Genomic DNA, 15148 nt, shown 5'->3' on the forward strand with positions numbered 1-15148 from the left:
TGTAAAAAGCATGTGAATGTTAAACATTTTTGTGTAAGTCAAGGTCGAGATATTAGCTATATTTCACTGTGTGTTGTTAATTAAAGTAGTTTCCTACTTTCTAAAAGTAACCAAACCACTCGAGAGCAAATAAGTATATTTCCCTCTAGAAGTGCATGACATTGAAATAGGTGTATACAGGTATAAGTACCTCAGTTTTGTTCAGCTGTTCAGTACTTACACCTTACACTTCATCACTGATTAACAGTGTCAGAGTACTTTCCAGGATCTAATCACCAACTTCTCTTGCATTCATAATCCACCTCATGTTTCATGCTGCAGTCGTCAAAAGATGACATGGCGTGTATTCAGTGTACTCCAGAGTAATCCGAGCAGAGATTCCCATCAAATATTGCTCAGCAGGAAATAACCATTAAACAAAACGGCCTTATCACCCTCTTGCAGGTAGTCTCTTTAATTAACTGCGCCGAGCTGCGCCTCCGCTCTCCTCTCCAGCCCCTCGAACTCGGGGGGTTTTAAGACCCAGCAGAGGTACAATAGTGAACATCTGTCGCCTCGGTTTCCACAGTATGAATTGCGCCTGGACTCCGGGCTGAAGACACACAGGCAGGCGGGCAGGCAGCGGCTGCAGGCGGGCTGGCACAGCGCGGGCGGACTGGAGTAGATCCATCCGGGACGCGAGCAGACGCCGCTGGACCATGAGAGAAAGTGAAGAGAGACACACTAAGCCGCAGCGATAAGACAGCGCGCCGCAACATGAAGACACCTATGGTAAAGGTCTCTGCCATGTAGCCCTGTAGACAACTGTTAGTGCTCTGCTTTTAAAGCCAGCGTTGTTGTGTGAAGTGCGCTCCAGTAACGCTGCTCTGTGTGTGTGTGTGTGTGAGAGAGAGGATGTGTGTGCACTGTCGGATCAAAAGATTAAGATCTGAACAATGGACACCCAGCTGTGCGCTCTGTTTGGCACTAAGCTCCGGCTTTTTCTTATAACATATACCAAAGCATGGAGCACAGCGTCGGGTGTTTGTTTTTCTGCGTTCAGTGCAATCGCATACATTAAAAAAAAAAGTGCATGAAATTTAATGTTAGGGGGAATGCATGTTGCTCCAGTTTAGACAAATGTGCAACAACAACAACAACAACAATAATAATAATAATAAAAAAGATCCACACATCCATGGCAGCGTGCCGCAAAACAAATCAAAAGTGTCCTGTGCTGCTTGCATTCTGCATCTGCAGCTGAAGTGGATTTATCACATGGCAGCTCAGACTGACGCACACGGTCAGGATCTGATATAAACTTTTACTCCATGGTTCATTGAGGTGACACTTACCGTAAATTACTCAGCAGATGTGATCGTGAACCAGGGTTGAATATTTTGAGCATTTTCCTCAGCCAGTAGTTGAAAATGTTAGTAATCTATCAATCGTTAATAATTTATAAGATTACAAAACGCACGCTTTTATCTATTTTTTTTTCCTCATTTGAAGTTTTCTTAGTATATCCTTCTCTATTGTCAGTATTATTATACTGTTTTTTAAATTATTACAGTTATTGTTGTTGTTATTTTCATTATTATTATTACTACCATCATCATCATAAACATCATTATGCATATATATTGTTCCATGTATGCCTTCAAACTCTAAGATAAGAATTAGTTCCACAGTGGGGAAATTTGCAGCAGCAAAGTGGATAGCAAAATAGAAAGAGGCATAAAAAAACGAAATGAAATGAATGAAAATCAACTAAATTCATAATGAATGCAAACTAAGTCTGTATGATCATTAACAGCCTGATCAGTCCTGTGCCCTTAAATCGATCAGAGCTGTTTTTTTTTAAGTTTCGATACACGTGACATGAATGACAGGAAGTTGTGGTTGAGGATGATGAGAATGAGCGCCGTCTTCCGCCTCTCACCTGTCGTTCAAGCCTGAACTCGGTCCAGGTGAGCAGGGCGGATTTGTCAGCATGTGCTTCTTGTGTCTCCGTGTCAGCGCCATGGGGTCGCGGTGCTCCTCGTCCTCCTCCTGTGCGCCAGCTTGTTCCTCGTGTACAACGGCAGCTTCAGCGGCGCTTCCAGGGACGCTAACGACACGCGCAGCCGACAGCATGAACAGCTGCGGCGGCCCACCGAAGCCTCCGTCAGGGTGGCCAAGCCTCACCCCCCCGTCCTCCAGGGATACAGCGGCATCATCGACCATAAGGTAAACAGATGTGGCTGTGCGCCTGTAACCATAATCTGTGCAAATGTGAGGCTAATGCACTGCAAAGTAGGGGAGAGCTGGGACCAAAGTAACTAACTTTTCTGTATTTCACTCTTTAGACAGAGAGAGATAAGCGCTGCCATGAAGGCTGCTTTGCTTTGGGTGAAAACAGCCACTATATTCAGAGGTCTTTGCCAGTTTAAATGCAATGAATAAGAAAACAGTATTGCTTTTTAGCTGTTGTTATTAACCCAAATACTGTGGCCAGTCATGTGAACAATTTTGCTGGAAAAATAAATAAATCAGAGCCCTTTTAGTAGATCCTGACATACAGCTACCTTTTTGAATCTTCAGGTCATGTATTTCAAACATCTGTCACTTTTTATATAGTTGAGTCACTTTATTTGACTTGTTTTTGCAGACTGTTAAGCCAGACTACATTCTGAAAGCAGGTATGTTACAGTAGTGACATTTTTTCACAGTAAAAACTTTATTGCCACCATTAATAAGACTCTTTTCTGATTTGCTTCAATGTACAGGCACAAATGGGAAGACGTCATTTACCCAGTAACATCATTAACTAACTTGTGTTGAAGTGTTTTCACCCAAAGGGGAGTGTGGTCAGTGATGTGACGTATCGCTGCTCTCATCCATGCACTTGTTTAGAGTAGTCATATTTTATATACACATGTTCCCCATCGATACCAACCATTATTTAAAATATTGGATGAATGAGTCTGACACAGTCAGACTGGAAATTGATGTTGTGTATTGTTACTTCTGCCCCTCTCTCTCAGGGCGAAAGAAACACAAACGTGGGACTATTATAAAGTATCTCATACAACCCCAGATCAAATAATTCAGAATATCATTTTTAACAGTTTTAGAATATAATGTTCATTAATGCTTCCATCAGTCCTCCATGCAAATGAGCATGTTAATCCCAACTCAATTTAACACTTTAACTCTCAATTGTATGAAATTGGTCCAATTTTCAGACTCACCTCAGGCAAAGTGACTTCATAGGGACTGTCCTTCACTTAAAACATCCTGGCATGCTCTAGCATAGACATCAGGAGTGATAAGACTTCTAGTGGTCTTCTTCACACATAACCCTGGGCATTTGCTGCAAATATAATAAGCAAAGAAATATATCTTTAATAATATCAGGACAAAAGTAACACCTCCCCTGTCTCAGTTAACTTTACCCTGGCTGGCAATAAAAAAGAGCTAGCATGATAAATTAAACTTCACTAATACTGAGCCTATGGACAGTTGGAACGGATGATATATATTTACAGTCTTTAAGAAATAAACATTTGTACTATAACTCTGGTAAGACTGATTGGATTGGGCTGATTTTTGCGTGTGTGCTCAGTGAGAGGATATTCTTCATTTGGACTGTGTGACTTCCATGTTATAAGAGGAAAGATTCGTGTTGCAACTGCTCCGTCTATGCTTTCGTCCCCGTTCTCCCCTTGGCAACAGTGCCTTTAAAAGTAATGCCAGCTTTACTTTCTTGCAACCCATCTCTGCACTGCATCTTCACTTTCTCCTCCTGATACACACACGCACACACACACCTTTCCTCCCATCTAATGACCAGCAGTCATCTATCTGCACAGCTCTTTAGAGAGAGAGAGCCTCCCCCTCGTCATTTATCACAATTTTCTCCAGCACAGTGTTGCGCCACACTCAATACCCACCTGTCGTTACTAATAACAGCTTAGGCTACAAATGAAATCCTTGGCTGCATTCTTACGCTCTAATTGATAAGCCCAGGCGACCTGCAGCTAGGTGAACCCTGACGTCACTGTAGGGGTGTATTGACTTCCATCTATTTACCAAGCCAGGAGAAAACAATCAATGTGAGTACTGGGGAGCGAAAGGCGCTGCAAGTAAAGCAGACCTAATCACCTTGTAAAGGCTTTTTTTTTAGGCAACATACAAGACAGCGAGCTTCTCTGCAGGCAATCTGGTTGATGGGCTGTTGGGTGGTGTGTGAGGCGGTCTGCACCACTGAGCCAAATGATGGATGCAACAGTTCTCCAACCTTCGGATTTAAGATGCTTACAGTTCAGAGAAATGGTTTTGGACAGATTATGAGACAATGAGCCCCTGTAAAAGGCTCCCCCACCCTCCTACAAGACATCTAGACTGAAAGAGACACAACATCTGTTTGTGTTTCCAAGGGGAAAGAAAGGGACTGGAGCGCACTGATTGATTGGCAGGCTGTAAATGTGCAAACAGAATAATGTTTCAAGTTTTGACTCTGATGAAGACAGTGTTGAAACATTAGTCTGTTTGCACAATTAAAGGCTGCAAATCAATCAGTGTGCTCCAGTCCCTGTTTTTCCCTTGAAAGTTTGCTGTCATCAAACTGAGAACCACCTGATAGAAAGAACTGTTTCAATATAGAATGAGAAATAGTGCAGCATTGGGTCAAAAAAAGTGTTGTTGGTAATCATGTGCTGTTCGGTTGGCAATACAGAAAAATCTGAAGTAATGTGATTGTGAATATAATATAATTGGTTTGTATCTTTCAGTTGTGGCTCTGTGTCTCTGCTATCATTTTGTGCCTATCTTGAGATGTTTTAGTTTTTTTTGTAGTCGTTTTACGTCTCAGTTTAGTACTTTTGTTTCTCTTTGTAATCGTTTTGTTTCTTTTTGTTGTTATTTTGTGTCTTTTTGTAGTCATTTGCGTCTCTGAAGGCATCTTGTGTTTGCTTGTCGTCGTGTTGTCTCTAGTCATTTTGTGTGTCTTTGTAGCCGTTTTGATTTTTTTTTGTTGTTGTTATTTTGTCGTTCTTTATAGTCATTTTGTGTCTTGTTGTAGTCAGTATTTGCTTCCTTGTAGTCGTTTTGCATCTCATTTTTTTGTCGTTTTGTGTCTCTGCTGTCATTTTGTGGTTCTCTGGAGTTGTTTTTGCTTTTCTTTGTAGTTGTTTTGTGTCTCCTTGTAGTCACTTTGTGTCACTTTGTCATCATTTTATGCCTCTTTGCAGTCATTTTGCATTCTTTTCTCTTTGTAGTAATTTTGTGTCTGCTGTCATTCTGTGTTTCTCTGGAGTTGATTTTGCTTTTCTTTGTAGTTGTTTTGTTTCCTTGTAGTCACTTGGTGTCTCTTTGTAGTCATTTTGTGTCTCTCTGTTGGCTGGTTATTTTGCATCTCAATTTAGTGTTTTGTCTCTTTATAGCTGTGTTGTTTCTTTGTAGTTTTTAACCACTTTGTTTTTTGGTCTCTTTGAAGGCATTTTGTGTTTCTTTATCATCGTTTTGTGTCTCCTTGTAGTGGTTTAATCTGTCCAGGGGCCTGAGGGGTCAGGGAGCCCCTCTGGGCCTTTGCTTGCCCAGTGATCCATTTATGGCAGGACTCATGACTTCTTGAACGGTCGGGCTTATCAGTGTTTCTGTCTCTCTCAAGGAAAGTGTCTTTTGGCAGCTGAAAACATGTTTTAAATCATCAGATTATGTCACAGGCTGATTTGCATATGAGTAATTTAACCGCCTCCTGCCTGCTCACAGGAGACTGCTTCTGTGTGCATGAGACACACAGGCACAACAGCATGACCATGTATCAGCTGAACCGATTTGGAAGTCAACACATTGTTCCAGAGCGTCAGAAAAAGTAGCCTGGCTGGTAAATTAACTTTTGCTAAATTAAACACCAGGGGCTCTGAAGAGTCTCTTAATCTTGTGACAAAGTAATGCAGGTTGGCAACAGAAGGTGGAAACATTATTCATTAAAAGAAATCTCACTGGTGCAGAAACCAACAAGTGTGGAAACCTCTAATGTTGATGACTGTGAGAAGTTCAGCTGGCAGAGTTTACTCAGGAGAAACGCTGCTTGAATGTCCACTTAAGTTTCCATTTTCAGTCCCTCAGCTCTGTGGGAAATGCATGTTCAAGACCTTTCTGTGTGTATACAGTGTATTCAGTTTACTTTACGCATGTCTGTATTAACTAGCATCGAGGGAAAATACACACATACAGATGGGTGACAAATTAAAGGAAAACAACAAAGTATGTTAGAAAGGTGCTGCTCCACCACAAGCCTCTAGAACAGCTTCAGTGCTTCTTGTCAGAGTTTCCCCAAGTGTCCTTGGTGGGATGATGGTGGAAAATACTGTCAATCACCCCACTTCAAAATCTCCCATTGGTGTTCAACCACCTACAAGACCAGTAAAAATCCACTGAATGCTCATCAGAACCTTAATGACCAATAGAATCTCTGGAACACTTCCTAAAGGGCCCATAGAACCTTCTCAATGAGCATCACAACTCAATAATCAATATAATAGCCACTTAAATCTATAAAACAGCCCCTAAAACCTCCTGAATAAGCTCTTCTCAGCGACCACCGAAAACCCAGAAGTACTAAACAACTTCCTCATTGACCACAAGAACCTTCGAAAAGATCCTTTGAATCTAATCTGTTACAAAGGCACCCCAAATGACAATTTAAACCTCCAAAACAAACCCTTAGAACCTTCTCAACAGCCATCAAAACTAAGAGAACACCCTAGAATTACCATTAAAATCTGGGAAACAACTCCTAGAACCTCTTTAATGAGCACTTGAGCTTCCGAAAGGGCCTCTAGAACCTTTTCAGTGGCCGCCAAAACTCCAAACGTATTATAGAACCTTCTCAGTGACCACTAGAACCCTCCTAGAGACCCCTAGAACCTTCTCAATGGCCATCAAAACTCTTAGAGCATCCTAGAAGCCTAATTGACTGCTGAGAAGGTTCTAGAGGAACCTCCTCAGCAGCCATCAGAACTCCAAAAGTGCTACAGAAGCTCAGTGAACACTAGAATCTCCCAGATGAGCCCTAGAATCTCCTAAAAGAACTCTAAAATCTTTTCAATGACAATAAAAGCTTCTTAAAGGATGCCTTGCATCTGTTTTGGCATCAAACCTCCTGAATTACTGCAGAATCTCCTCAGTTACCGCTAGAACCGCCTTAAAGATCCCTTGAATCTTGACAGTCACAAAAAGGAGTCCAGTATCCTCCTATAGGACCTCTAGAACCTCCTCAGTGTCAACCTAAACCTCCAGAACAACCCCTAAAACCTCTTATCTGACCTTCAGAACCTGCTTCAGAGTCTCAGAATAATGAGTATGTGAGTTAAATGAAAATAAAATCCAACATTAAGTTTGAAAACCATGACCCAGGTTTTACCTTTAATCTGTTATCTGTCTGTACAGTATATTGCACTTTTTTGTGTGTTGTTTTTGAATTTCTTTCCCCTGGTTTAATCAGTTATAGCATTTAATTTGACTCACCAGCATAATTTTAAGCTGTACTTAGGGGATTTGATGATGTCACTGTGCACAATCGGTCAGACAATTAAACACATTGGAGCCAAATCCACATTTTTTATTATCCAAATGGCTTTGAGACAAAAGTGAACATTAAAATTATTACAACATTCAAATTATTACACACACTTTATTCTCACAGACATGTAATAGATTTTGCAGAACTTCTTTCTTAGTCAACACTGACCTGTACTGAACTCACTGCTCTTGTTCTTTCTTGTCTGTAAGTTGCATTTTAGACCTTGAGAGTGAAGATGTTTTTAGAAATGGAGGTTTTTTTTTATGTTTGGGACATTTTGTACAGAGACGGTAGAGCAGTCACAGGAAATCAAAGGAGAGCGAGACAGAGAATGACACGTAGCGGGACAAGGATGCTGTGGTTCATGGTTGCTGCTTTAAAGGTTGATGTTGGTATTTTTCAAATATTCTGTCTCTACACACCATTTCTCTCCACTGCTTTTCTTATGTCTGACCTCCCTCTTGCCCCTTTCCTGATATTTCCACATCTAATTCTGTGAATTAAGGGTTTATTTTTAACCAAACTAGACTTGGTGGTTGTTGGAGCAGTGGAAAGATGAGCAAATGTGTTTGGAGGGGGATTTTATTTGGTGTCCATTGAGTTTAAATGAAGTGTGTTTTATGGTGATAAAATTACCGTTTCTGCCAAAGGAGCCAGGTGGTTTATGCAAGAGCAATAATCAACTGTTTCCAGTTAACCAGAAATGATCTTACTCTTTGATAAAAATGTCTATCTCTGTAGGGATCCTTTCCATAATGTTCACAGACAAACACAAAAAGATTATTTAGTCCTGTTGTCATTTCTTCAAAGAGCTGATTGAAGCTTGGACTTGGTTTTTGTGTTAAGTTCAGATTTGAGTTTAAGTTAGGGTTTGGCATGTAGCTGTGAATATCTGAATGAAGTGCAAATGATACTTTCTATGTCTGCACGGCCTTGAAGATCCTCATGGTCTCACATGCAGTTTGAAATTAATCACCCGTCTGTGCCGACAACTATGTGTGAACACGTCTCCTTATGCAGATACCCAACACAGCATAAACAGAAAATGCATGAACATCGGCCATTGGTGTTCTGGCCATCTGGCGTACTGGGATAAATCCTGATGGGCCGCTGCATTGGTGGGCTGGTGGACTGTCAAAAAATCTATCCAAGTCTTTTCCAGCCCGGTCTGTGTCTTTACCAGTCATCTCTGTGTGCCTGTCATTCAGGGTGCACATGAGAGCATGCTGCGAGCACCCTCATGGTCCGAAGAGGGGATTTTTATCGAGTACACTGAACAATTTTAACAAACATTTCGCATGCATTCATATTCGTTCTCACTTCTAGATAATTTGGTTTAGATAACTGGTTTAAGCTGAGGGCTGTTTGTCACTTGATTAGAATTAAAGGACACTAGAGTTGTGTCTAGTGTGGTTTGCTTTCTCCAGATTGCAGTAATTTAGTAATTGCATCCTAACCAAAAGGACCCATACGCCAAAACATAATTTTTATTGACGGGACCAGTGTGGGGGATTGGACGATTGGACAAATGGAAAATGGAAAATATCAGCTGTCTGTGTCTGAGCAGCGGCTGTCACTCTGCAGACAATTAAATTAAAAAAAAAAATCACAGACTCTTGTTCAGGGGCACAGTACAAGTCACTGAGCCAGAGGACGAGTGTGAGGGGAAAAAGCCTGTAGAGCCAGAATATTTTCACATCCAACTCTGCGAATTAAGGATTTATTAAGACCAAGCCAGAGCTGATGATGGTCGTCACAGTGGAAAGACGAGCCAAGACATTTTTGGTGAGTTATATTGTTTTTGTCACTTTTGAATGAAGTGTGTTTTATAATGAGTTAACGAGGTGTCTTAGTTCGATCAAAGTGCAAAAGTTAGATTCAGAAAGTGTACGGCTGTATTTTCGGTTAATTAAGAAAAATAGATGCAAGAATGTTTTCTTTCTTGATACTTTGTGAGTTCATATTGTTTATTGGATGTTGCAAACATACAAAGCAGTGAACATTCCCCAGCTTAACTTGGCAGGTGAGAAGGACGTGCGTGGTGGGATGAATTACCACACATAGGGCTGGGTACCAAACTTCGATACTTTTATGGCACCGGCTGAATGAGCTAACAACAGTCGGTTGGATAACCGTAACACAGCATGTTTCAAAAATGTCTGCCCGACACTCAGCCCTACAAACACATATATATATGTATTGGAAATTGCTGGTTGATAGGCTGATGGTGGCCAGTGTGAAAATTTTACCATATTGCCCAACTGTGTTGTGTTGCCTTCAAAACTCATGAAAAATGCAAAAGGTGGTAGCTAGAGCCAGTCTTTGGTTTGTCCCTGCTCGGCTACTATAGAAACACGGTGGTGCCTCTGTATATATAAAGGGCTCATTTAAGGTATTGAAAACACCCTGATTTTTATTTTCAGGTTATTATGCACTAATGAAAATGTACTTAGGAATATTATATTCTATTTCTGCCATATTTTGCCAATAATTCCCCTAAATCTTACAAACTGAACTTTTCAGTGTGCAAAAAATGTGTTGTTGTAACTCAGTTCATGAGTGGGATGTGGATGATGGACCTTGTTTGGTACCGAGCATTAAAATCCACTGAATATTTGTCCAGAGTTACGGTCAATATGCCAGAGGCTGTTTAGCTTTTGGTCTTGTAATCGGAATTATTTCACAGCTAAGTCACGCAGTTCTCTCAGATGTTGAGCTCATGTGAAATGAGTCAGTCATATTTTAAGAAGGCCGATAGGGCAGGCAGCAACAGCAACAGCATCATCTTTTTTTTCTCACTGCCTGAAATGCCAATATTCAGTGACCGTGTATGTTTTGATTTGATGAGGATTTGTCTGTAATGCGTCAGTAAACCCAGCTATGGATGAGAATTGATTTTCCCCCACTGACGGGAGCAGCCGAGCATCATAAGTAAACCACCAATTTATTTTTTCTCCTGGCAATAAACTTATTGACATTTTGGTGACAAGGGACATCAATTAAGGCCATGGCTTGGCTGAACATCATTTATACTTCTTCAAAACTGCTATTATGTCACCCTTCACATTCTGCCACTGCAATCTGTAATCAATATTTTATGATTTGAATGCACTTTGCTACTACAGCATGTGGTATTGCATAATGCAGCAGAATCTTCGAACACTTTGCATTCAGTTTTCTGAGCCATTGTGTCCTTGCTGACAACATGGATGAGTTTTTCTCTGTGTATATACGGAGAAGTGGAAAAGTTGTTGGCCTTGAGCTCACATTTGTTCTCCTGCAGCGCTGAATGATCAGTGTTTGGAAAAAATACTCTGACATGAACATTTGTCTTCTTCATCTTTGCTTGCTGACCTCTCTGCTATATTGATCTTTCCAAGATATCAGCTGGCTGGCACACAGGGTGCACTGCCAGTCAGCCTTTGACCATTTCACTTCATCTCCCACCAGAGTATTAAACTCATCCCATCCCAGAAAACATTTTGAAGCCTGTAAGTTTTCTAAGAGTTTCGGCCAAGCTGCCAAAATCTTTGCCAGGACATTGATTTTTTTTTCCTTCTTGTTGGGTTATGAACTAAAATTTTAGGATATTTCTTGTATGTTAGACTATATTTATGCATATAAAATCAATTTAAATCCTTTGTACCAAGTATTTTCAATGCAATATGTTTGATTTAGGCCAGAATGAAGGGTAATTTATTTCAAGCTATGCAGCAGCGTTGGCTGGCCTGTGAAGACTGTGGAGGAGAGGGACGAGATAAGGAAGCAGAGAACGAAACTTGGGAAGGAGATGAAAAGGGAGAGAAACTCTTGTAGAGTAAGGGCAAAGAGAATGAGAGAAGAGGACAAAACTAGGAAAGGGTAAGGACGGAGAGAGTGATAAAAGAGAATATGGGACCCGGAAAAAGGTTCAGCTAGAGAGAATGAGATGAGAGTGAAGAAGGAGGCAGAAACCGACACGTAAGGAAAAGATAGAGAGTGAAAGTCCCAAGGGGTTTCCTTTCTTCTGGCAGAGTCCTCCGTTTTATTTTGTCAGTGAGAAGGAGGAGGAGGAGGTGGACAGGAATCCACTCTCGCCTGTCTCTCTGTGGAGATGGGGAGGACGAGACGGTGTAACCATCTCCGTCTGATTGCCTCTCTGACACCAGCACCATGCAGATTTCTAACTGATATCCTGCAAGACAGGTGGAGGCGAACTAATGGAGGAGATTTCGGTGCAGACGAGAGCGAGGAGTCTTATCAAACACGAGGGGCAACCTAATGTCACGCTGGAAAGGGATGAACTTTTCCTGCCTAACAAGACACGAGATGTTTTTCATTTGATTAAAAGTCAAACCTTTGGCTTCTTAGCAAACACAGCAAAGAGTCTCCAGACATGCTGGCAGCTCCGTGGGACAAACTGTACTTCACTGATTTAATATTAAGCTCGTTTAACAATGCTGGACTCACGGTGGACAGGTTAGAGAAAGATCAAAATTAATGAAGCAGGACCAGAGATTTTGTCTTATTTTATTCTTTGTCTGCATCTGTGCCAACATGCAGATGTTTAGCAGGTAATTATTATCATGTTCACCAGGTTGATTTAGGATGTTTTGTTTAACAGAATATTGCTAATTAGCACTTCCAGACAATCAGAAAATAGTTTCTTGATCAGCAGCAACGATGCTAACAAACCTATCTACCTCAATTAATCCATAACTTGTCAATTAATCGTCAGCTATTTTGGTGATCAATTAATCGTTTTGAGTCATTTTTCATGAGAAAAATATCCAAATTGTCTGATTTCTGCTTGTCAAATCTAAGTATTTTCTGGTTTCTTTGCTCCTCTATGATGATAAACTCATATCTTTGTAGACAAAACAAGACATTTGAGGATGTCACTTTAGTAAAGAAAACAATTTTCTGACATTTTATGGACCAAAAAAATAAATTTATTACTTTAGAAAATGATTGAAAGATTAATCAATAATGAAAATAATAACTGCAGCCCTAGTATTCATACATACAGCTGTTCTTGGGAGAGGTATCGCTATCAGTTGTCCTATTATAGACATATATGCAAGCTACAAAGCGTTATGTGGCCAATGTGAATTTAAATACTGCCTCTCAAGACTATGCATGTATGGCGTAGTCTGTTATTATTTGTAGGAGAGCAGTGACACTTGTTATTGCGGTTTGTGCAACAGAAATCAGTGCCCATGGTTTCATGGGTATTTGGTGTTTGGATATTTTCTTGACTTTTTATCCCACACCATCATCATATGTTGTTTATCAGCAAAGTCATTACAGTTCATCCTGAGGGGAACATAAATGTCTGCGCCATATTAAAAAAAATCCACCCAATAGTCGGTGAGACATTTTGCTTAAAAGTTCACCAGAGTCATTATGATTAAACTTCTGGTGACGCTGAATGTCTGAATCGATGTTTGTGCCAGTGGATGTCGAGGTATTTCATTGAATTAAGTGAAAACTCTGACATGCTGGTGGTGCTGATAGACCTGCCATCTACTAGAGCAGTGAAAGTACTAGAGGTATGTTTGTGATATGTATAATTAGTTTTCAAAAGTAATTAGAACAACAAAAAAAAAAGAAAAAAGAAGAAGAAGAAGAAGAAAAATTGCATGGTGGTGGTGGGTTGTGGCATTCTTAAGTTTGGTAATGGCTACACTTTGTCAGTGACATGTTTTGCCTCACCTAGGTGTGAAAAGTATATAATGTATGAAAGTGCACTACAGCCAAGACAAGAGCAAAGGACAAATGTGGATTAAAGAGCACGAAACTCCACATGAGATAAAATGGTGTGGATGGATGGATGGATGGGTAAAACACAGGACTTTCACAAAGGAGATCAGGGTTTGATTCCTGTGTGACAAACAGGCCAATCAAAGTTGGAAGGAAGTAATTATTTTAACCAAACCATCACATTTTCCTAAACTTAACCAAGTAGTTTTGTTGCCTGACTCTAACCAAACTGTGACTGTCACCTGACATGTTTCTCTGCAAATCTTTTTTTTAACAGTCTAACCAGAGATTGCATCTTTGTTATTGTTATGTGACTCATGTACTTTTCAGATCTAGGCATGATACCAGGTTGAAAGTCACCAAAGCTTGCATGAGTCACCCTCTGTGAACGGCAGTCTGTTCGATTGTTGTTAAAATACTTCAGCCAGACCATAGTTTTGTACCAACTGAGTAACCAAACCAGTGGATCCACATTGCCATACCTCCAGCCCCACTGCATGCATGGCAAGAATGAATAAATAAATAAATAAAAACGCCAGAAAGTGCTGTGCAGACAAATCCCACTGAGATGGCACAAGACATTTACAAAGCAGCTTCTTCTGCACAGACTCTGGACAGAGCTGGTTTTTCGACATATCTGGGCTGGAAATACTGACTGACTAGGTACACTTTGCCTGAAGGCACGAGCCAAGGAGAACGACGCCATCTGTGCCAAGGAGACATGACAAGGCATCCTTCTCCCAACCACAGCTTTAGTGACAGCTGGAGAAGTGAGATGTTTAATATTTCATCTCAGGCAGCCACATCTTCTATGGTTTCCTCTGAGCAACAAAGCCATTTTTCACCGTTCATTAGGATTTCGCTATGCAATCAGCCAGCTGGAGAGCGAGACAGAAAACTCCCCAATTAGGCCGTTATGGCCAAGGACTCTGTAGTGATTTTATGCGAACTAACAGTGTTTGTGAAGTCTGCAGGTCTCTTTGTGTGTGTACGACCGTGTGCATGTGTGGTCTGTCTTTGTGTTTTGGTCCATTTTGAGTTTTAAATTACAAAGTGAACTGCACGAAATATTAGCGACAGATAACCACTATTTTTATGCAGGAACCTTGTTAGAATACTAAAAACGCTCCGATTTGACTGAGAAGGAGAGAATAGTGGTTTCGTTATGCCACAGTGGTCCCAATTGTGGCATAGTCTTGGATTTCAACTTATCTCCAGTGCATTCTGCTCCCGCCAAACATAACACAGCTCCAGGCTCTTTCCAACGCGGGCCTGGAAAGCAATTACGGATGAAGAGTGGGAGGGGGGAGGGGGCGCTGCCTCTCGATAAGCATTCCCTCGACGGAGTAATCTCACACTCACTGCCTTTTGGCATTCTGTGGTTAGGGAATCACCGGTGAAGTCGTGTATTTTTAACATAAAGGAAGTGGAGGTACATTTCTTGAGGCGTGCATGTCATGAGCTGAATGGTGATTTCATGCTTCTCCATGTTTTAACCTTTGCTGCTCACTAAGCCGTAGCCCGTGGAGCGCTTTCCTTGTTTGGCCCCTGAGAGACCTGTGAAGGATCTGAAAAGGTTAAATTATGATAAATGGATGATACCTTTTGGCGCAACATCGGGAGATAGATGATGGGCTGCCACTGCCTTCTACCATCTTTGAGGGCAAATGCAAAGAGACGGCTGGCAGGAAGCATCGCAGTAAAACCCAATTTCTTTGCTTTTTCTTTCCCTGGCTCCACGGACAACACACGAGGCCGGCTACATTACTCAGCTCTTTAGGCGTGATTAATGAGCATGTCCTCCATGGCGGTAGAGTGGAATGATGAAACTGTTACTTGTATTTTGGCGTAATCTCT

General features: G+C 41.0%; 1 protein-coding gene across 1 annotated transcript in view; it reads left to right on the plus strand.

Moving 5' to 3' along the window:
* Window positions 1-395: 395 nt before the first annotated feature.
* Window positions 396-15148, plus strand: part of st6galnac5a (ST6 (alpha-N-acetyl-neuraminyl-2,3-beta-galactosyl-1,3)-N-acetylgalactosaminide alpha-2,6-sialyltransferase 5a) — a 71718-nt gene continuing 56965 nt past the window's right edge. The window contains exons 1-2 of the mRNA XM_084732218.1: window positions 396-771; window positions 1999-2208. Coding sequence (XP_084588344.1) covers window positions 757-771; window positions 1999-2208 — 225 coding nt within the window. The 5' untranslated portion in view covers window positions 396-756. The remainder of the gene's footprint in view (window positions 772-1998; window positions 2209-15148) is intronic.

The sequence above is a fragment of the Lutjanus erythropterus genome, chromosome 12 (assembly GCF_056507025.1).
Source record: "Lutjanus erythropterus isolate fLutEry1 chromosome 12, fLutEry1.hap2, whole genome shotgun sequence".
Taxonomy (NCBI): Eukaryota; Metazoa; Chordata; class Actinopteri; order Lutjaniformes; family Lutjanidae; genus Lutjanus; species Lutjanus erythropterus.